The 23,033-nt window shown below is 37.5% G+C and overlaps 1 protein-coding gene across 2 annotated transcripts in view; it reads left to right on the top strand.

Annotated features, from left to right (window-relative positions):
- LOC150088415 (uncharacterized) overlaps positions 1–23,033 on the top strand; it is a 452,966-nt gene that overhangs the window by 75,622 nt on the left and 354,311 nt on the right. For both annotated transcript variants that reach the window (XM_090369501.1, XM_090369502.1), the window contains exon 3: positions 17,070–17,216. In XM_090369501.1, the coding sequence (XP_090225627.1) occupies positions 17,070–17,216 (147 nt within the window). The remainder of the gene's footprint in view (positions 1–17,069; positions 17,217–23,033) is intronic.

The following is a 23,033-nucleotide window of genomic DNA, read 5'->3' as shown; positions in this document are numbered from 1 at the left end:
AGGTGTATAAAGCCTTGAATGGTTTGAGCAGGCTCAATGTTGAGCCTGCTCAAACTGTCTTTCCTCAATTGAGGAAAGACAGTTGTAGGAAAGATGTGCAGTTGTTTGCCTTTAGCCAGTGGGTTGCTGGATTGCTGGAACAAACTTCCATCTGTCATAGAAGTTGATAGTTTAAATAGATTCAAGGCAGAACTAGACAAACATTTGACCGAGTGGATGGGTAAAATTAGAAGGGTTTTTTTTTTTTTTTTTTTTTTTTTTGGCTGATGCTATATGAGCTTGCTTTCTTGCATCATGTGTCTTTACTAATGCTAATTACAATGAAATAAAAAAGAAGTCAAGTAGAATGTAAAAGGTTACAAAGTAAGCATAATATAAATATTCTATAACCCTCTTTGTAAATGGATAGAATGTCATTTTTTGTCTTTAAATGTGGATTTCAACGACAACTTTATTGTCAGTTAATTCTTTCTTCCTAAATAATCAACTAAACTGGGTGTTTTATGAGTTCTGCTTTTTTCAAATACCCCATTTCAAATTTTAAAAAAGGGGTGTTTTGGAAATATAATTCCAAAAAAAGGGGGGGTATTATACCCCGAAATAGAGTATGTCTGGCAACCCTATCCCGAACCCTACCATTATAGGTGTAGAGCTCCTGGATATATGCTATGTCTATTTGGTTTTCTTCCATAACTATTTTCAACTATTGTACCACTGAGTGTGCATGCTGGGTATTTTATTGTAAGTGCAGGAATGACATTGTGTATATTGTCAAGTGGCACCAGGGGTTTCCCCCTACAAACAGCATATTACAGGAAGGACAAATGTCAGAATGTGTTTGTTTCATGGTGGTCTCTGGGGTTCCCCCATTAGCCCTGTAGCATCTGTATGAAGCATGTGCCAATGCTGGCAGTGTGGTAAGTGTGGGTGTGTAGGGTGGTGTGTTTGTTCTGTTGAGTGTTGTTTGCCTGTTCCCGGTGTCCTTGCAGGCATGGGACATGGAACGAGTTTGTTCACTACCCCCTGCCTCCCATCCTTCACCACATGGAGGTGCACCGTGGTCCACATTGCACTGATGGTGTGCCCAGAAAGAGGTTTCTCTGGAGAGAAGCTCCCCCCCCCCACAAAGTGAAAATGAAAGGAAGATTGTATGTCAGTGGGAGAAGTCAGGTTTTGGGGAGGGGAGGGGTAAAGTTTTAGACAGTAGGGGGATGGAAGAAAAAGCATCCCTTGAGAAAAGTGGAGTTGGGACAGTGGAACCCTGTGGTTCTGATTAGGATTATTCAGCTTGGCGTGATGCTTTGGCCTTTGTGATTCTGTTGATGAGTGTCCAAATTGGTGTCCATCTGCATCCGGGTTCCGTTTACAGTAGTAAGGATTCTTCACCTTTGTTTGAAGAGGCCATCCACAAAGTCAGCGAACGAGGTGAATCTTTGAGGATTCGAGATGAGCTTTTTGACATTTTCTTGTAGTTGAGTGATTATTTGTAGTTGAGCTCTTCATCATCAGCCATTTTTGGCAGCTATGCTTTAATCAAACAAAGTGTAACGTATTACACCTGGGAAACAGTAATCCCAAAATAACTTATTCACTTGGTGGAGTTCAACTAAACCCAGTACTGGAGGAAAGGGACTTGGGTGTTACGATATGGTCAGACATGAAATTCTCTGAGCTTGTAAACAGGTTGCAAGGAAGGCCCATGGTGCCCTATCGAACTTTTGCAAGTAGAGATAGGGACGTGATAATCCCTTTATATAAGGCTTTTGTTAGACCACACTTTGTTCAAGTATGGAGACCGCACCTAAAGAAAGACATCGAGCTTCTTGAAAGGGTGCAAAGACAGGTAACTCACCTGGTTGAGATCAGCAAAAGGGCGTCCTTATGAAGAAAGACTTCGAATATGTGGGTTGCAGAGTTTGAAAACTAGACACCTTAGAGGAGATTTGATTGAGGTGTTTAAGGCTCTGAGAGGCATCAGTAAAATGAATGAGTACGAAATTTTCAAGATTATAAATGATTCTAGAACTAGGGGACATAAATTCAAGTTACGGGGGGGGGAGATGTTTAGATTGGACTGTAGGAAGTTTTATTTTAGCCAGCGAGTTATAAATTACTGAATAAGTTGCCTACATGGCCACCCATGAGGCTGTCAGCCTCTGTACCACTACAGAGGCTGACAGTTTGGGGAAATTCAAAGGACATCTGTATAGTACCTTTGGGTGAGGGAAACGCATAGGATGATAGTTTAATTTCCTTTTCTTTTATTAATAATTAGGTTTTTTTTTTGTTTTTTTTATCATTGTTTTATTCGGGGGGTTTTTTTTTTGGCTGGTGCAGCATAAGCCATAGGCTTTCTTGCACCATGTGGCCATTACTAATACTAATAATACTAATACTAATTTTCAATCCACTGCAGGATGAACAAACTTTCCAGTTCCTTCTGTTTTGTGCAATGGTCATCCATTTACTACCCACAAACCCATGAATTTCATCTGTCCATCTCCATTGTTGTCTTCCAGGTTTTCTTCTAGACCCTCTTTGGTACCATTCTTTTATTTTCTTAGTCCATCTGTCATATCTTCGAGCTATGTGTCCTGCCCATGACCACTTTAGTTTTGATAACAATGTCCTTTACTTGAGTTTGCTATCTAATCCATGTGTTTCTCTTCTTATCTAACAGTCTGATTCCCAATATAGTTCGTTCCATTCTTCGCTGTGTAGTTCTCAGCTTCTCTTCCATTCTTTTGGTGAGTGCCCAAGATACACTTCCATAAGTCATAGTGGGGAGTATACATTGGTCATTATTTTACGTTTCAGACAAATTGAGATATTGCTTCTCAGTATGTGACTATATTTCCTGAATGCTATCCATCCAAAATTTATTCTTCTCTTGACTTCCAGCCATTTATCATTATTAGAGCTAATGACCAGGTTAGTGGCATAGTATTTAGGGTTAGGCTCCACCTGTGGTTTCCCACATCTGCGCCGTATGTACTCTGTGATGGAATGCAGAACTACTGCATAAGCCAGAAAAAAGTGTAGTGTCTGGTTTATGCAGTATTATGTTATGTTCTGTTGTTGTATCTCTGGCTACTTGGCCGCAGGGCCCTAGTGGAACCCTACGTTGCCCGCCGCCACCACCACCACTGGGAGATGAGCCAGGCTGCCTTCATACTCTGGCTGATCTCCGCCAGGGTCGCCTGAGCTTTCTGGAAGGAGACCAAACAAAAAAAAGGGAAGATAGTGGAAGTGGTGGAGTCAAAGTAGGCAAAAGGAGGAGGATAAGGAAAGAAGGCATCCTCCAGCGGAAAGAAGAGGTGGGAAGGGAGAAGTAGGAATCACCCCTGGTCTGAGAGCCCACTGAAGGTCAGGGAAAGGAAGACAGCTTGTAGAACAAGGGAGTTCTGCAAAGTTGGGTAGGTGCAACGGGAAGTGCCAGAGTTTGATATATATATATATCAGTTCAGTGCTGTCATTCCAACGTGGAAGATTTCCAGTTAGGTGTTCATTCAGTTCTGATAGTGGCTGGTGATGAGAGAAGAGCATGTACGAGAGAGAGAGAGATCATAGCGGTTTCAGGAACGTCTGGTGTGGATGTCTATGTTGTGGGATCAGATGTGGAGAGATGATACTGATGCCTTTTGAAGACTGCTGAGGCATACCTGTTAAAAGTTAAAAACACTTCATTTGATTTTAACAGGTTGCTTTCTGGACTGAGTGTGGTTAAATTTATATCCAGTAACAGTTGATTATGTAGGTCCAGTTAGATGTTACACGAGTGCATTACGTAGTTCAGGTTCTCCACAAACACAATGGGCATCGTTTACAAGCCCAAAGTCCTGAAGACGCTTTTTGAATGACCCATGTCCTGTCAGAAGAAAGGTAGCGTGTAAATTAGGGAAGAACCAGCAAAGTCTTTGTTTGTTGAGGTAGGAGACACTAGGTAGAAATAGCTTGGTAGTACTGCCATTGGTGGAATCATCCCAATGGATTTTCCAGAGGGAAACAAGTTCCTGCCAAGTATGCCGGAGTTCTTCTTTCGGATCTGCATCGACAATAGTTTTTATCATGAGGAATTCAGTTTCTTGTTCTTTCTGATGGCATGGGAAAGCGCTGTGAAAGCCACTTGGAGGTCAAGGGGGATGCAACCTGTTAATACTGGTAGTACTGCCGTTGGTGGAATCATCCCAATGGATTTTCCAGAGGGAAACAAGTTCCTGCCAAGTATGCCGGAGTTCTTCTTTCGGATCTGCATCGACAATAGTTTTTATCATGAGGAATTCAGTTTCTTGTTCTTTCTGATGGCATGGGAAAGCGCTGTGAAAGCCGCTTGGAGGTCAAGGGGGATGCAACCTGTTAATACTTGTAGTGCTGCTGTTGAGGTCGTTCTACAAGCCCGAGTCATCTTTAATAACATCAACCGTTGTATCTGCAGAATAACGTTCCTAGTGCTGATGATGGACAAACGATGGAACCATACGGCAGCACTGTATGTTACGAATGGTACAAAAACAGCTGAATAAAGAAGGTGGAGTGCAGGTCCCTTAAGACCCCAGTCTTTGCGGGTGAAGCGAGCAAGCATATTGATATAATTTTTGGCCTTTTCTTTCATGGACTTTAGATGTGGCATAAAAGTTCTGCGATTATCTAGGGTGACACCTAAATATTTGAATGAACGTTGATTTTTGAGTGCATGTTCTTTATAACGAATGGTTGGTGGTCTGTTGATGTCAAGACAGCCTTTGAGAAGCAGAGTTCTGCTTTTATCTGTAGAGATTTCCAGCTTATTCTCTTCAGCCCAAACCGACAGGGCATTCAAGACTGTGTTGGCTCTTGTCTCAATAGCTGCATGAGTAGGGCCCTCAACGATAACCAGGTCATCTGCATATGAGAGCTATGTGGTGTGGGGGGAAGTCCTGCAGGAGCCATTCATCCCGAATCATAAGTATATGACTCCACCTTTTCAATTACTGCTCCTTCAATCATTATATCCCTTTCTGTGGCATACTTGTTCACCATTACTTTTGTTTTAGCCAGATTCATCTTTAGTCCAAAATCCTTACTAACTCTGCATAACTGATTAAGATTTTCCTCTAATCTTTGGGATCGTGGCTTTTGAAAGCTTCCTCAAGGGCAGCAGTAAACAGCTTCGGAGATATTGTCTCCTTGTCGAACTCCTTTCTCGATTTTAAATTTGCTACCGTCTTTGTCTAGTCTAATAAAGGAGGTAGCATTCTCATATATTTTCTTCCAAATCATAATACAGTCGATTCCGGTTATTTGGGACACATCGGGACTAGTGCATTTTGGTCCGATTAACGGCTGCCCCAATTATCCAAAGTTTCACGTAAATAGTTAAAAATACAATTTATCCCTCCCCCCTTTACAATTAGTTCACTGTACAATCAAATCACGTTACGACGAACTCACCACAGTAAAGTACCGTTCACTATACGATGTGTAGTAAGCGCCGGTCATTGTGATCACGTTTGTGAATTGAATTTTAATTCAATTAAACAGCGATTCTAATTAGCGAAAATAGGAGGAATATTATCCACAGGCTATAAAAGTAAAGATATATTAAGCATAAATTTACTCTTTATTACCTTACTAATTAAAAAATTAAATGATATGTGAAAATCGGAAGAATATACGTGATAATCGGAATAATTAAAACGTACTGTAATATGTACATACTAACTAGTTGACAATTCTGTTCGCTGACATTTGTGGGTGGGGGTTAAAATTTAAAACAGTAAAAAGATAAGCAATCAATAACAAAGGACATGGCACACACAAATTGCAAGTAACACAACACGCACAAGTGAGAACGGAGTAACAAATTACGAAGCTTTAAAAATAGGAATGAAGAGAAGATTGTGAAAATTATTTTTTTTTATATGATTGAAGATTCCATGGAAGTGTAAACACATTTTACCATAATAACCCACAGAATTCCAGCTGTCGGTATTACCGCAAATTCAATAAGATCGAGTTTACTGTCAGTTTATGATAGATTGCACTAACAGAAAAGCCCAATAAACAGGTGACTGCTAATTGTTTTTATTGTTTTATGGTTGGGACCTCCAGAAATCCGACCGAATTACGTGGTACGGTCGGAGACAATCGTAGGGTAATCTCCAGTGCCGAGGTCTCCTGCCCCGATTAAACGGCATTTTGTCCCAATTAAGCGAAGTAAACCCTGGCTATTTTCTCGATTGGTTTTTGTTTTTTAAGATTTGCCCCATATAAACGGCTGCCCTGATTAACCGGTGGCCCAAATAACCGGAATCCACTGTATATGGGGTATCTATGCCTTGTCTTTCCACTGCCCGAAACATTGCGTTATGCTGTATACAGTCAAATACCTTTTCATAATCCACAAATTCCAGGCATAATGGTGTTTTATATTCATTTGCTTTCTCCATTAGCTGTGATATTACGTGAAGGTGATCCATAGTTGAGAATCCTATCCTAAAGCTAGCTTGTTCTTTCATTTGATTCTCATCAAGTGTTCTTTCTAATCTGTCGCTTTGGGAGATAGGTGATTGACTGTCTCTGGTGATCCACAGGGACATAGAGGCGAGTCTGTTGGTCCAAGAGAGTATAACTTTGAGTTTATGTTACCATGTCCAGTAGCATAGTGTTTGTCACTTTAGCATTGGTTGAGACATATGATGCAAGAAAGCAAGCTTATACAGCATCAGCCAAAAAAAAAAAACCCATTTCACCCATCCGGTCACTCCAAATGTTTATCTAGTTCAGCCTTAAATTTATTTAAGCTATCAACTTCCACAACAACAGATGGATGTCTGTTCCAGCAATCAACTACACGTTGGCTAAAGGCAAATTTCCGCACATCTATTCTACAACTGTCTTTCCTCAATTTGAATCTATGCCCCCTCAGGTTCTTAAGTCTGAGCAAGCTGAAGTATCCCATCAGCATTGAGCCTGCTCAAACCATTCAAGGCCTTATACACCTCAATCAGATCATCTCGCAGGTGCCTAGTCTCCAGATGCTGCAATGCAACCTACAGAACTTAAGCCTTTCTTCATAAGCGCACACCTTTGTTTCTCTCACTAATCTTGTTGCCCTTCTCTGTACTCATTCTAGCAACTCTACTTCCTTCCCAAAATGAGACCTCCTAAATACTTTAGCTTCTGGTAGGTTTTTATATGTGGTTCTTCCTAGCACCGAGCCAGTCCACTCCCCTATATTTATTGTGCTCTTTTATTTTGCATTGTGTAGGCATCTGTAGGATTCCCCTATATATATACTTCCACACCCACAATCTGTCTTATAGATTGGACCTCTAGGATTATCGGGGAAGTTGGACTGTTGTTTTATGATCTCTTTTATGGAGTCTGAACTTTTGTAAAAGGTGAATATACCGAATTTCTTGGCTTCTTTTGCTATTCTGGTGCTAATTGTTGGTATGTACGGTATACATATGGAGGTTCTTCTTCTGTCTATGTTAGGTTCGGGTTATGTGATGGACTTGGAGATGTCTACGATGGGTTTTTTTTATGACGTGCATCGGATGCCCGTTCTTTATGGCAAGCCTAGTTATTGTTTGTAGTTCGTTTTGTATGTTATCTTCTTTGCAAATTTTGAAGGCTTTTCTAATGAAGGACTTTAGAATGCCTATTTTCATGGAGAAAGGATGACAGGATTTATAGTTTAGTATGATGCCGGCATCTGTGGGTTTTCTGAAAATTTCCATATGTAGTTCTTTGGGTTTTCTTGAAAAAAGGATGTCCAGGAAAGGAAGTTGGCCGTTGTCCTCTGTATTTCCATTTTGAAGTTGATTTTTTGGCAATGATTGTTGAGAGCTTCAAAGAATTTTTGTAACTTATCGGTACCATGATTCCAGATGGCTATGATGTCATCTATGTATCTACACCAGAATTTAGGTTTTATCTGTTGGTTTTCAAAGAAATTTTCTTCAAATTTGGACATAAAAATTTCTACCAGGAGAGGAGATAGGGCGTTTCCCATGCTGAGCCAGAAATCTGCATGTAGAATTTTCCATTCAAGGTGAAGTAAGGTTTACCTATGGAGAGATCTATGAGGTCTATTATTTTTGTGGCTGGAAGGGGTCTTGGGTATCCCATGGTGATATGGCTGTCTATCGTTTGGAGGAGACATGTTTTTGCTTCTTCTAAGGAATTGTAGTAAACATGGAGTCCACATCAAATGATACTAGCATATCTGCTTTGTTGACTTCAACACTCTTTGAGTTTTGATTCTTAGGAACTATCTGGGGGAGGAGTTGTGTCAGCCATTTTGATATCTTCTGTTCTGGTTTGTGCGCTTTAATGTTGTCAAACATGTACGGTGCTTCTGAATTGTTATGGTTCAACTTCCTGTGGAGCTCTTCATCAATAAATTTCTTGTCTAATAAGGTTTGAAGTTTTCTTTTTACTTTTTTCTGAAGGCTGCTAGTGGGATCTGTTTTCTGTTTTTACTGCTTTGTAGGTGCTGGTGTCTTTTAGGTCTTCTACTTTCTCGATGTAGTTTTATTTGCCAGTAATGACTGTTGTGCTCCCTTTGTTTGCTTTAGATATATGTATATTCTTGTCTTCTTTCAGGTTTTTCAGTGCTTTCCTTTCTTCTGTGGTTAGGTTGTTGTTCTTGTTGTAGATCCTCTTGTAGTTTGAGCTGTATATTGACTGCGTGGATGTGATGTTAATCATATCTTTGGCTAGATTATCCTGAATGTACTTTAAACTATTGTACAGATGAGCTAGGAAATCTAATGTGGGGATATGGTTGGATGTCGGTTTAAAACTAAGGCCTGTGCTAAGTACCTGAATTTCTGCGTTCGTGAGAGTTTTTGAGCCATGGTTGATGATATGGTTGGGAATTTTAGAGGTATTACTAGGATGATCTACTTCGCATACCAGCTTATCTTTAGAGGTATTATTAGGGTGGTCTACTTCGCATACTGGTTTATCTTTTCGAGAAGGGTAATTTGAATTCAACGGTAAATTTTGATTTATAAGTGTAGAGATTTTTTTTCTTCAAGATGTTTGGATAGGTCTGTGTGTTTTAGTGGAACGGATGGATATTAATCGCACTATGTTTGAGAAATCATTTTCATTAAAGTTTTTCTTTAGTCCCCTGAAGGTTTTTATTGTAAGTATCTGTAACTTTCGATATGTCAAATCTAATTTGTCTAATTGCGCTTCGTAATAGTTTTAAACACGTAATCTTAATAAGAATCAAACCTAAGAACCAAAACTCATTAAAAAATACCCAGAATTTAATATCCAGGATAAAGGGCGTTGAAGTCAACAAAGCAGATATGCTGGTATCATTTGATGTGGACTCTATGTTTACTACCATTCCCTTAGAAGAAGCAAAAATATGTTTCCTCCAAATGATAGACAGCCATATCACCATAGGATACCCAAGACCTTCCAGCCACAGAAATAATAGACCTCATAGATCTCTCCATAGGTAAACCTTACTTCACCTTCAATGGAAAATTCTACATGCAGATTTCTGGCTCAGCATGGGAAACGCCCTATCTCCTCTCCTGGCAGAAATGTTTATGTCCAAATTTGAAGAAAATTTCTTTGAAAACCAACAGATAAAACCTAAATTCTGGTGTAGATACATAGATGACATCATAGTTGTCTGGAATCATGGTACCGATAAGTTACAAAAATTCTTTGAAGCTCTCAACAATCACTGCCAAAAAATCAAATTCTAAATGGAAATAGAGGACAACAGCCAACTTCCTTTCCTGGACATCCTTTTTTCAAGAAAACCCAAAGAACTACATATGGAAGTTTTCAGAAATCCCACAGATACCAGCATCATACTAAACTATAAATCTTGTCATCCTTTCTCCACGAAAATAGGCATTCTAAAGTCCTTCATGAGAAGAGCCTACAGAATTTGCAAAGAAGATAACACACAAAACGAACTACAAACAATAACTAGGCTTGCCATAAAGAACGTATATCCGATGCACGTCATCAAAAATGCCATCATAGACACCTCCAAGTCCATCACATAACCCAAACCTAACATTGGAAGAAGAACCTCCATATATATATACCATACATACCAACAATTAGCACCAGAATAGCAAAAGAAGCCAAGAAATTCGGTATATTCACCTTTTACAAAAGTTCAGCCTCCATAAAACAAGTCCAACAACCCCGATAATCCTAGAGGTCCAGAGGTCCAATCTATAAGATAGATTGTGGGTGTGGAAGTATATATATATATATAGGGGAATCCTACAGATGCCTACAATGCAGAATAAAAGAGCACATAAAAGATGTAGAGTATGACAGAATCAATTAGTCTGATACAGGTCTCCACGCCTTCCACAGATAGTCAGCACAACAGAAGAAAATTTAAAAAAAACATTTCTTATCAAATTACTTGGATCTTCAGAAATTAATAGAAAACAGGGGATTGAGTTCAACCCACAGTATATTCATTTCTTCAATGTGAAAATAAGTGAAGAAATAAGGATCCAGGAAAGAAAAAGAAACACGGCATCCAGAGGTGCAGATTGTATACAATCCCTTCCATACCCCCAGATCCAGCCCACACACACACCATAACGGATGATCAAAGGTCAACAGCAAACCAGAATCAAAGCAGGAGGTCAGAGGTCAGCTTTCAGGCACCCTGGATCTAGGATAACCTGACACTATTCCTATTGGCTAATTATAAGAATCCCTGGCCTATAAAAGGCACTGCTGTCTGATCCTCTTTCCCATTTCTCTTCAGGGCTGAGGGCAGTCAGCAGGTAAGATTTGTTTTGTTTGTCTTAATTCATCTTATAAAATAGGCTAAAAGTAAAATAACTTAAAAAATTGCTCAGTGTTAGCATTAGCATAAGCATTAGTAGAGGCATTTGATGCAAGAAAGCAAGCTTATGCAGCATTAGCCAAAAAAAAAAAAAAAAAAACCACTTCCACTTCACCCCTCTGTTCGTTCGAAATTCCTGTCCAGCTGAGCCTTAAACTTATTTAGGCTATCAACTTCCACGACAAGGGATGGAAGTCTGTTCCACCAAGCAACCACCTGCTGGCTAAAGGCAAATTTCCGCACGTCTATCCTACATCTGTCTTTTGTCAATTTGAATTTATGCCCTCTCAGGTGATTATTCTGAGCGAGAGGAAGAATCCCATCAGCATTGAGCATGCTCAAACCATTCAAGGCTTTATACACCTCTATCAGATCACCTCGCTGGTGCCTAGGCTCCAGACACTGTAATTTGCAAAACTTAAGCCTTTCTTCATAAGAGCACCCCTTTGTTCCATTCACTAATCTTGTTGCCATTCTCTGTACTCATTCCAGCAGCTCTACATCCTTCTTGAAATGAGGCCTCCAGACCTGTATACAGTACTCTAGGTGTGGCCTGACCATTACCTTATACAAGGGAATAATCACCTCCTTATCCCTGCTAGAAAAATTTGTATATATCATTGACAATACACCATGAGCTACTCTTGCATCCCGTCTGCACTGCTCAGAGAACTTCATATCTGCCTGCACAACCACCCCCAGGTCCCTTTCATTCTCTACCACTGTCAGTGTAGTACCACAGAGTTGATAGTTCTGGGGTTGCTGTTTCCCATGTGTAGTACTTTACATTTGTCACTGTTAAACTTCATTTGCCACCTCTCAGCCCATCTGCTCAACCTTTCCAGATCCTGTTGCAGCAGCATAGTGTCAGTAGTGTCCTTGACAACCCTGCCTACCTTTGTATCGTCTGCAAACTTCGACATTAAGCTTGATATACCATCATCAATATCATTTATAAATACAGAAAACAATAATGGACCCAACACTGAGCCCTGAGGGACTCCACTAATAACATTAGTCCACGACGAGCAGTGTCCATTGATTACCACTCTCTGTCTTCTCCCCCTCACCACCCCTTTATCCACAGCAGCAATTTGCCTCCAATGTCACACTGCTCCAATTTGTGTAGCAGTCTTCCATGTGCAACAGTATCAAAAGCCTTTCTAAGATCCAAGTATATAATATCAAAGTTATTCCCTGCATCCAGTTCCTTTGTGAATGCATCATAGTATCCAATCAAATTGGTCAGGCAGGACTTCCTCTTAACAAAACCATGCTGTGTCCGAGCTATAACTGAAGTCTTGTCTAAATGATCCTGCAGTGCTTCTTTAACTAGTGCCTCCATTAATTTTCCTGGAACAGAAGTTAAACTCACAGGTCTATAATTACTTGTGTCAGCCTTTGATCCTCCTTTGTGAATTGAGGTCACATTTGCACATCTCCAGTCTGTGGGTACCTCCCCTGAGTCCAAGGAAGTTCTCATAATTATGGCTAAGGGTTTGCTTACTTCCTCTGCTGCCTCCTTTAATATAACTGGATAGATCCCATCCATCCCGGGTGCCTTTCTTGTGTTTATCTTCAACAATTTCTCCTCCACTTTACTCTCAGTTATTACAAGATTCTCTAGCTTACTGCTAGAGTTGAATACACCTCTGGCATTCCCCTCGCTAAATAACTCATGTGTGAATGTCGATGCAAAATATTCATTTAGTTTGTTAGCTACCTGAGCAGGATCATCAACAGTTGACCCATTGATATCAAGTGTAACCAAGTTCTGCTCATATAATTGTGTAATAGTAACAGAATTGCTCCTTTATGTCATAACTATAATCTTAGAGATGTTCAATTTTGTTATTATAACTTAGAATTATTTATCTACTCACTGGCATTATTGAAAATTAGAAATGACCAATTGCTAATACATCTTATAACTAATCCTTTGTTTAAAAAAAATAATAATAAGATTGTAATTTATAACTGCTCAATGTAAATTCTAATTAGCAACCTTCACCTTTTTAATTTTATCTCTATTCCCAAACAGCACGGTCTGATGATGGGTATCGGCAAGATATCCGAAACGTCACACTATTGTATATATTAGATTAGGCTATGCTTAATAAAATGGGGTGAGTGCTGAAAATTAAGCTAAGCTATACATACGATCTAAAATATATATTAAAAACTCCACGTGGTAAAAGGGTGGTTAATTATACATATTAATAATTCTTAATGGATAACTACGTAATGTCCTTCCCCAACTATATGAGAGTAGGAGTGTGTTATAGGATTAATGACTGCAATGAGTATAATGAACAGCAGTATAGACAAATGGAGTGGGCCAGTAAATTAGATTGGCTTATAATGGGGAATTTTAACTTTCTAGATATTGACTGGAACTTGTGTGTTGGTCACTCACGCAGTAACGGAAGATTTTCAGGATTTATTGGATGACCATTTCATACAGCAGCATATTAGAGAGGCAAAAATAGAAAGAAATACTTTTCATCTGATTATTAATAGTGACCCATCATACATTAAGAATATTCAGATAAGTGGCAGTGATCATAATATATTTAAATCATATATTAAAGCAAAATCCCTTCCCCTTAACTACTGTCAAGGGGAAGGGATTTTGTTTTCATAAAGGTGACTACAGTGGTCTTAATTTAAATTCCTTTCAGTGGGACAACTGATGATATTACCAACTGCAAATTCTAAATTGGAGGCATTCAGGGAAGTAATCAGAAGTTACTAAGCTTTTATACCAGCTAAGAAATGTAGTTCAAGGTTGTCTTAAATGGATGTCAGATGAACTGATGAGCAAAATGCATGGGATGCATATAAATTAGCAGGGGACATAGAATCCTACAGTATGTACAAATTAGTCTGCAATGTGGTTACTAAGGGAGCTAGGCAATCTAAGGTAGATTATGAGTAGTGCTTGACTAAGAACGCAAAGAAATATAGCAAAGAATTCTTTCTTTTGTTTTTAACATTAGAAGGAAAGGGACGAACAACATTGCTTTACTAAATGTGAATGGCGTAACCATTGATGGTCCTGTTCAGATTGCTAACAAACTAAATAAAAATATCTGCATTTACGCTCACACTTGAAGGTTTTAGGGATGGGAACACCAGAAATACACCATTTTATGACTGGGAGCTAAATGAATTTGTTATAGCTGAGAAGAAAGTGGAAGAGGAATTGAAGCTAAAAGTATATAAGCATCTGAAGCTGATGGGATCTAATCAGTTACAGTGGTACCTTGGTTTGCGAGCATAATTCGTTCCGGAAACGTGCTCGTAATCCAAAGCACTCGTATATCAAAGCGAATTTCCCCATAAGAAATAATGGAAACCCAGATGATTTGTTCCAAAACTCAAAAATATTCATATACTGTAAAAATGATTAATACAAAATACATACCTTTTTATATTTTTAATATTTAAATTTAATATACATAAAGCAATCGAATTTATTAATTATTGGGTAGGACGACTTTCACTGTCTCTAACGGAATCACTGCTATCTGTTGATTTTTTCTTTTTGTGCGACTTTAACAAGGAATCTTTCCAATGACACTTGCTTTTGCCTCCTTTTGAGTTCACGGAAATCAGATTCATCGCTCGCACTATTACAAAACGAGGAGGCACGCTTGATACACATAAACAAAGCTGGGCGCGTGTAGCAACTGAATAAACAACACCATAAAGGCAGAGATACACTATTAACACCTCACATTTTACTAAAGAACATTTCTAGGGGTTACTACCATAAAACAATAAAAACAATTTCCAGTTGCGTTCCTGCTAGTGGAATCTGTTATAAACTGGTAGTAAACTCGATCTAATTGCATTTGCGGTTATACCGATAGCTGGAATTGTTGGTTTTTACGTTATTATGGTGAAATGTGTTTCCCCTTCACTGATATAAAAAACCATAAATACATTTTCAAAATCTTCTCTTCATTCCTATTGGGTTGCGTTCGGTTGGGGTGATTCTGCGTTCGACTGCCATTTCTTGTAAACACAAAGGCTAATTGTGCATAAGCGAATTCGGTTCGTGTTATATAAGATATCGTTCCCCTATTTATAAATCGTGTATGATCGAATTCGTGTAGTGTAAACACGTGTTATACGAGGACTGACTGTACTCGTATTGCAAGACCTCGCTCGTTTATCAAGTTAAAATTTATTAAAAATTTTTGCTCGTCTTGCAAAACACTCGCATACCAAGTTACTCGTAATCCAAGGTACCACTGTATATTAAAAGAAGGAGCAAAAGTGTTAAGCAAACCCTTGACTATAATTTTGAGAGCATTCTTGGATTCAGGGGGGGTTAGAGGTGTACGTATCTCCTATTCACAAAATGCAGTCAAAGTGCAATGAGCAATTATAGACCTATATGTTTGATGTCTGTTCCAGTAAAAATAATGGAGTTGGTTGGATCCTGCAATACCTCTAAAAATGTTAGAGGTATTGCAGGATCATCTTAACAGGAATGGAATTATACAGAAATCACGGAATGGTTTAAGGGAGGGGAATTGTGTTTTACCAATCTTATTAGCTAGTATGACAGAGTAACAAAAGAACTGGATGAAAATAATAATTTTGACATCATACATTTAGATTTCAGTAAAGATTTCAACACTGTTACACATGAAATACTGATGTACAAATTGGAGGTATGTGGCATTAGTGGAAACTTACTGCTATGGTTAAAGAGATGGTTGAGTGGTAGAAGACGGGTGGTTTATAAATGGACACTGCTCTTGGACTAATGTCATTAGTGGGAATTCCTCAGTGTTCAGTGCTGTGTGCCTTAATAATTTCAGTATTTATTAATGATATTGATGAAGGCGTATCAGGCTTATTGTTTAACTTTGCAGATGATACAAAGGTTGGCATGATGGTTAATGACAGGAATCAAAGGATTGCTACTGCAGCAAATTAGGCAGTGGGCTGAGAAATGGCAGTTGAGGGTTTAATATTGTTAATGCAAAGTATTGCATATGGTCAGCAGTAATCTCAGGATGACATACTAGTTAGGTGGTACCACACTTCATGTGGTTGAGAACATGAGACCTATGAGTAATTCTAGTCTGATATGAATTTCTTTGAGCAGTGCAGACAGGCTGCTAGAACAGCTCATAGAACAGTTCCTGTATGTCAATGCCATACAGGAACTTTTCCAGGAAGGACAAAGAAGTGATTATCTCATTGTATAAGGCAATGGTTATATGCAGTACTCAAGATGTAGCATACAGGTCTTTAAGCCTCATTTTAAGAAAGATATGGATTTCCAGGAATGGGTACTTGTTCCACAAAAAGCTTTGGTGCTGCAAATTGCAGGCTTGGAAACTTTGCACATGCATGGAGACCTGATTGAAATGTTTAAGGGTTTAAATGGATTGAGTAAACTTGATGGTATTTTAACATCTTTGTCAGATGGCACATGCAAGGGGACATAAGCTCACATTAAAAAAGAATGGCTGCAAAATGTGCAAAAATTTGCTTTCAGTTAGAGACCAATTAATTGTTGGAACAAAATGTCAGCTGGTGTTTTGAAAGTGGATACTTTGAATAATTTTGAGGAAAAATTAGACATTATTATTAGATGGAATGAACAGATGTTTTCATGGTACACATTGGGCCTCTTGATGCCGGGGAAGGAACTGAAACAGGTTATATGAAAATTGTTTCTGAACAGGTGCATCCCTTCATTGCCACAGTGTATTCATCTGTGATTCCTCAAACAGGAGAATGCACCATTTGAAGGCCAAAATTGTACAGAGCTGGTTCCAGGATTATGAGAGTGAATTCAGCTCATTATTGTGCCTTCCTCAGTCACCAGATCTCAATTCACACATGGAATGAGGCGGAATTAGCTTTTTGAATTGGAGACCTGCAACCATCCAATTTGCAGAAAGCTTGTTTCCTTCTATCATTTAAGTTGTTATTTTTAATATATCAATATAAAGAAAACATCTTTGTAGAAGTCTACCTTTTAATATTAGGTGTAATGCACACATCTAATTATGAATTGGTTGGCCTTGCATGGTGGCATATATTATTTTGATAGTACCTCTAAGTGTTTCTTTTGTTAGTTTCAGATAATGTTTTTAGTACAGTTTGATGATATAGGAAAATAGTATTCATTGATAATGCATCAAAACTAAATTTAGAAATCTTCAGGACAAAACATTTAAAATTTTTACATTTGAATTTCTAGATTTCTCCACTAAGCAGTGTAAGAGGTTGGAGCCTGACATCAAATAGCAATGGTTTTCGCTGTTGGAAAAGGCAATTTCCACTTCCATTTGTGGGTACACACATTACTGTTCATGGATGTGCTACCAAAATTGATAGATCAGCAGTGGTATGTGTTAATTCAGGAATCCCTATTTTTTCTTATAATTTTGCAAAACTTTTCATGTTCTTGTTGGTTAAATATATTCAAGCATATTTATTATATTTCAGTCATTTATGTGTATATGAATAGTAGAAATTGTATAAGTAATTTTTTCATTTTTTATTTTATTTTTTTAATTTCTACACTGTGAAAAAAATATTGTAAAAGTGTATATGGGTATCTGAGAAAGATGTGTTAGTCAACACATCTTTCTCAGATACCCATGATCATGATATTGGCATTATACAAGGGGCATTTAATAAATTATCTACCTAAGGTACTGTCCATAGTTATGATTCATGATTTATCATGTTCCTACATATCTCAACTAGAATCATACTAATTTTGATCCCACTATGTTTTTAGGTTGCACTTCTTTACAGAAAGAAGGAAGACACCTGTGTCAAATTATGGATTTGCTGAAATTGGAGCATTGTTCAGTCAAGTTTCTCACCAAAGAAGGAAATGGACCAAAGGCCATTCGTGAAAGGATGGTGGCTGTGTATGGCAATAGTGCACCTTCAGAGTACCAGGTGAAATTCTGGTCAAAAGAATTCAAGTGAGGTAGAGAATCCATTGAAGATGATCCACGTCCAGGAAGGCCAGTGACAGCGACCACTCCAGAAATGTGACAAGCTGTGGAAACCCTTGTGCTGATTGACAGATGTTTAAAGGTGTCCCAAATCTCTATGGATGTGACATACTCCATGAACATTTGGGAATGACTAAGGTCAGTGCAAAGTGGTCCCCAGATTTCTGACTCTGTGCAGAAGCAATTCAGAGTACATTGTTGTGAGAAGAATTTAGAGCTTTCTGGAAGGGATCCTGAAACTTTCATTCTCAGAATTGTTACAGGTGATGAAACATGGGTTCATCACTGGGATCCTGAGTTCAAGCAAGAATTAGTGCAATGGCACAAGGATTCTTCCCTACCAAAAAAATTTCAGACAACTTCAGCTGGTAAGTTTATGGCCACCATTTTTTGGGATGCTGAGGGAAATTTGTACATTCACTACTTTGAATACAAACAGACAGCCACTAGGGAATCATATGCATCCCTAATGTACAACCTAAGGAATGTCATAAAGTAAATACACTGTGGAAACTTTCCAGAGGTGTGTTGCTGCTTCAGGACAATGCACTAGTGCACAGATCACATGCTGTTGCTGATGCTGCTGCTGTTTTGAGCAACTGTGACTTCATAGAACTTATCCATCCACCTTACAGACCAGATCTTGACCCCATTGACTATTTTTTGTTTCGACTCTCAAGAAAATCTTGCGCAGACATCACTATGCTGATAAAATGAACTGAAGTGTGTACTGTTTTTGTATTCTTTGATGGACAGGACAAAGGATTTTATTTGTCTGGAATTTCCTCATTGCCAACAAAATGGAACAAGTGTATTGAAGTTCAGCAGATTGCATTGAAAAATGAAAACAAATTTTTGCCTCTATCTCATTTTCTTCATAGGTAGGTAGGTAGATAATTTATTGAACGCTCCTCGTATCATTAGTAAATTTGCAAGTTGAGAACAGTCTTGATTTTAATATACTTAGGTTTTTGGGATTAATGGCTAAACCAAAGAAAGAAATGTATTCTAAAAATTTATGAAGAATCCTATTTTATTGGCTAGAAATAGTTTACATTATAAATTGTCTTCAAGGAAACAAAAATAAACATGATTGGCAAATATGAACAGGTCTTGTCACCACTGACTAGACAGGAGATCTGACTAAAAAAAATTTAAAGTAGCAAAATGAAGTCCAGCCATATAGGGAAAAAAGAAAAATTTGAAAAGAAGGCTACTCAACTTGATCTTTCTAGTTCCAGAAGTTATCAAAACACTGTTCATCTTTTGCCTGTTGGAGTGCCTTGTATCTTCCCCTTGGAAACATGGTTAATCAGCAGCTGAATTCTTTCTTCTCTGCTTTCTTGGGTATTTTGAATTATTTATCATTAGGTGACCTTAATTTTATTCATTTTACTCTCTCTGAATTTTCATTTAAGTTTGTGACAGATTTAGTAATGGCAAATCATGCAAAGAAACAAGCTTATCCGATAACAGCAAAAAAACCCAGCAAAATTTTTAACCTTAACTGTCCATCCCCTCTAATAATTAGTCTAGTTCTTTAAATTTATTCAGACTACACACTTCTGATTAATCACAATAGCAGCTTGTTTCAACAATCAACTACCTGCTCTCACCTGAATTCTCTCAGGAATTCTCTCACCTGAGATTTTTTCAGAAATAATTGCATTCAAGAAAGATGTAATTAGAATAGATGAAAATAGTATTGAAAGACCTGTTCTCTCAGACAGTGACGCATACAAAATAGACAACACATATATAATTTTGCGGTTAAAGAACTAATTTGATACCACCCTGAGAAGACTCAAAGTGAATAAGGAGATAAACTTGCACACACTACAGACTATTGGCATTCGAAATAATATTTTACCGCATATGTATTACATAAAACTGGATATCCATTATGACCCATTGTTTCTTTTAACAAATCAGCCTTTGCGAATTTATCATCATTTATCAGCCTTTGCGAATTTATCATAATTTATCAGCCTTTGCAAATTTATCATTATTTACTTTTCTGGTAAAGATAATATCACCACTAATTAAATTTTCCAAATATAGGATACACAGTGCAAACCAAGTATTTGAATGAATAAACACCATTGTGACGTCAAATAATGACACACTTGCGTCTTATGATGTCATTTCCCTCTACACTAACGTCAACGTAGATTACATATTACAAAAATTACGGGAACTATTAACAATAGACAATACACATTAATAGTATCTTGGAATTAGTCTCTATATTAATCAAAGCAAGACATTTCTGGTTCCAAAATGAAATATTTGAGCAAATTTATGGACTCTCCGTGGGATTAGGTATTTCAGCTCCCCTTTCCAAGATTTACTTAGCTGCAGTAGGACACCAAATACTTCAGCTGTTCATCCCCCTGGAGTTAAATAGTTTTTACAATATGCAGGCGATGTATTACTAATTGGCAATAAAACTTTTATTGAAAGGTTTTTAATAAAATTCAACTCAGTACATAACAGACTAAAATACACTCTTAATTAGAGAAGACAATAGTATTAATTTCCTAAATTTAACAAAATACAAAAAAGACTATAGACTCAGGACTAAGATATTTGGGAAGAAAACACATACAGGAAAATATTTACATTTTCATTCTCATCACTCATATAACACCAAAAAGTCTGTACAATACAACCAAATATATAACAGCATTAAATATAGTTATTCACAAGAAGATTTAACCATTGAATTGCAATATTTAACAAAAATGACAGCCAGGAAATACCCCATACATTTAATTCGTAACATAATATCACATGTACAAAACAACATCAATAATCCTTGTAATAATAGCATTTGTAGAAATTATATACAGTGTACCAAAGTTATACTTCCTTATCGTAACCAGGGGCTCACATCTGGTGAGTATGGGCTTGGCACACCCAGGGTCCTAAGTTGGATATCATAATTTTTCTCTTTCTTTGTGATTCCCATCTACTCTCTCTCTCTCTCTCTCTCTCTCTCTCTCTCTCAGTAATTCAGAATTTTTTTTTTTTTTTTTTTGCTTGGTGCAGCATAAGCCTCAGGCTTCCTTGTACCATATGGCTAATAATAATAATGTGCCAGACAACTTTGTAAAGTATTTGTAGGCACAGGACATCAATAACATAGTACATCTCATCAAATGTCAACCAGGTTGTGAGGTGTGTTATACAGGCAGCACCACTACAAAATATGGTTCGACAAAATCTGCAAATACAAGAGCATATTACCACTTCAATAGTTTTAGGACAAATCACTCAAGTACTGAGCTTACACAGCATGTACAAGCTCATAACCATAATCCTCCAATTAATTCTGCTATCACCCTAATCAAATTAAAGTCTAATTTTAAATTATTGCTATATGAAACACTAACAATAGAAGGGTTCTGCCATAACCCTTCGCTTGAAATATTGAATGCAAATTTGTCAGCTAGTCTTTCTCCAACATGGAGCCTCACATGCATCAAATTTCCACTTGTCTGAGCACGGCATCAAGGGAACTCGAACTCTTTTTAAACTCTGGTTCTACTCATATCTTTAGCCAACTGACGAATGTTTTTGAAAGTCTATCATTTAGGCTCTTGACTTTTTACATTCCAACGTTTAAGATTTTAGTTTCCATTTACATAGTAATTTGATAGATGACAACCGGGGGAATGGGTGGTGCACTTCTTCCTCCGGGCTTAATCTTAATTAAATTACTAATGTATCTTAATCTTTCTACTTTTAATTAATTTGTACTTTTTAATGAAATTAACATGGATAAATGAGGTAAGTACTGGAAAAATAAGCTTTTGCTAGAATATTGATTTTGGAGCATAAAGTTAAATTGAGAGACGAAAATTGTAGAATAAACACATGAAATTTTTCTTTTTGTCAGTGGATGATTGTGTGTTGTAATAAACTTTTGCCTGCTCTTGTGTAAGTTTATCTAAATTTAAGTAGAAGTTGGATAAATACTTGACAGAAGTGTTTAAATGAAGTGAGGAAAAGTGACAGATAGATACAGTAAACCCTTGCTAATCTGGTTACAGTTAATCTGGATGTCGGATAATCATGATCGAAATATGACAATTCTGTTTACAGTTGAGTACTTTGAAAGACACATGGGATTTAGGAAGGCAGATGAGTAACTCTCACTGTGTGCTGATTGACTGTGAAGAGAGAGATGGAACATACATTACATTGTCTTGCATGTTGTTCAATATTGTTGTAAACTCTGAGTCAGACAGATGCTATTGCTTATATTGCTTCATTTGCATACTTCTTTATACGTATATACATATGTACATAAGTTAACATATTTTATATAATTATGGGTTCTAAAGGTTGAAATAAAAAGAAAACACTTTAACTATCATTAACTTGAAAATGGTGTTCCTGGAAAAAAAAATTGCTGAAGAATTTAGTATTGACCAACAGGCTGTGTCAGATATTAAAAAACAAAAAGAATCTATAAAGACATTTCCTTTAAAATTCGATGTGGGGAGTGATAAAAGCAGTGTATTGAATAGAGAGACATTAAAAAGCCAAAAGAAGTGTTGCTGGAAGAAGCTGTATTTAAGTGGTATTCACAGCAACGATAAAGTTGCGTTGATGTGTGCCGCATGCACCACCTGATAAATGTATAAAAAGACAAAAGACAAATAACAACATAAAAACTATTGTCTTTTTATAATTAAATATTTATATAATTTAATATAATTAAATATTTTTTAAATGAAAGGCTCTAAGCCATTTTCCATGTGGTTTGTTTGTAGAAGTGTGAATTTGCAAGCCATGTTGTGTTGGGTAAAAATCCAGAATAACTTGCAGGAGGAAACATTGCTGCTTCTACCTGAGACTGGCTATCAACTTGGTTGAAGTGGGCTTTAGAAATTCTTCACTGATTGGAATCAAACCCTGACCCCTAAATGAGTGGCAGGCAGTGATGTATCAGGCTAAGTTGCCATGGAGGACTGAGGGAAGATGACAATGCCTTCCTCAAATAAATAAATATTTAATTTTTTTTTTTTTTTTCAGCTGATGCCACATATGCTTGCTTCCTTGAATCATTTTGTCAATACTAATTAATAATTTGGTTAGTACTGTTGATATATTTTTTATATGATATTTATCAGTACCACAGGAGCCACATGACATTTTCAGATTTTATTCCAATTTCATTCCGA

The sequence above is a fragment of the Mastigoproctus giganteus genome, chromosome 3, assembly GCF_048544385.1.
Source record: "Mastigoproctus giganteus isolate SK-2022 chromosome 3, ASM4854438v1, whole genome shotgun sequence".
Taxonomy (NCBI): domain Eukaryota; kingdom Metazoa; phylum Arthropoda; class Arachnida; order Uropygi; family Thelyphonidae; genus Mastigoproctus; species Mastigoproctus giganteus.
Note: the sequence above shows the minus strand (reverse complement) of the source record. Positions and strands in the feature narration are given on the sequence as shown.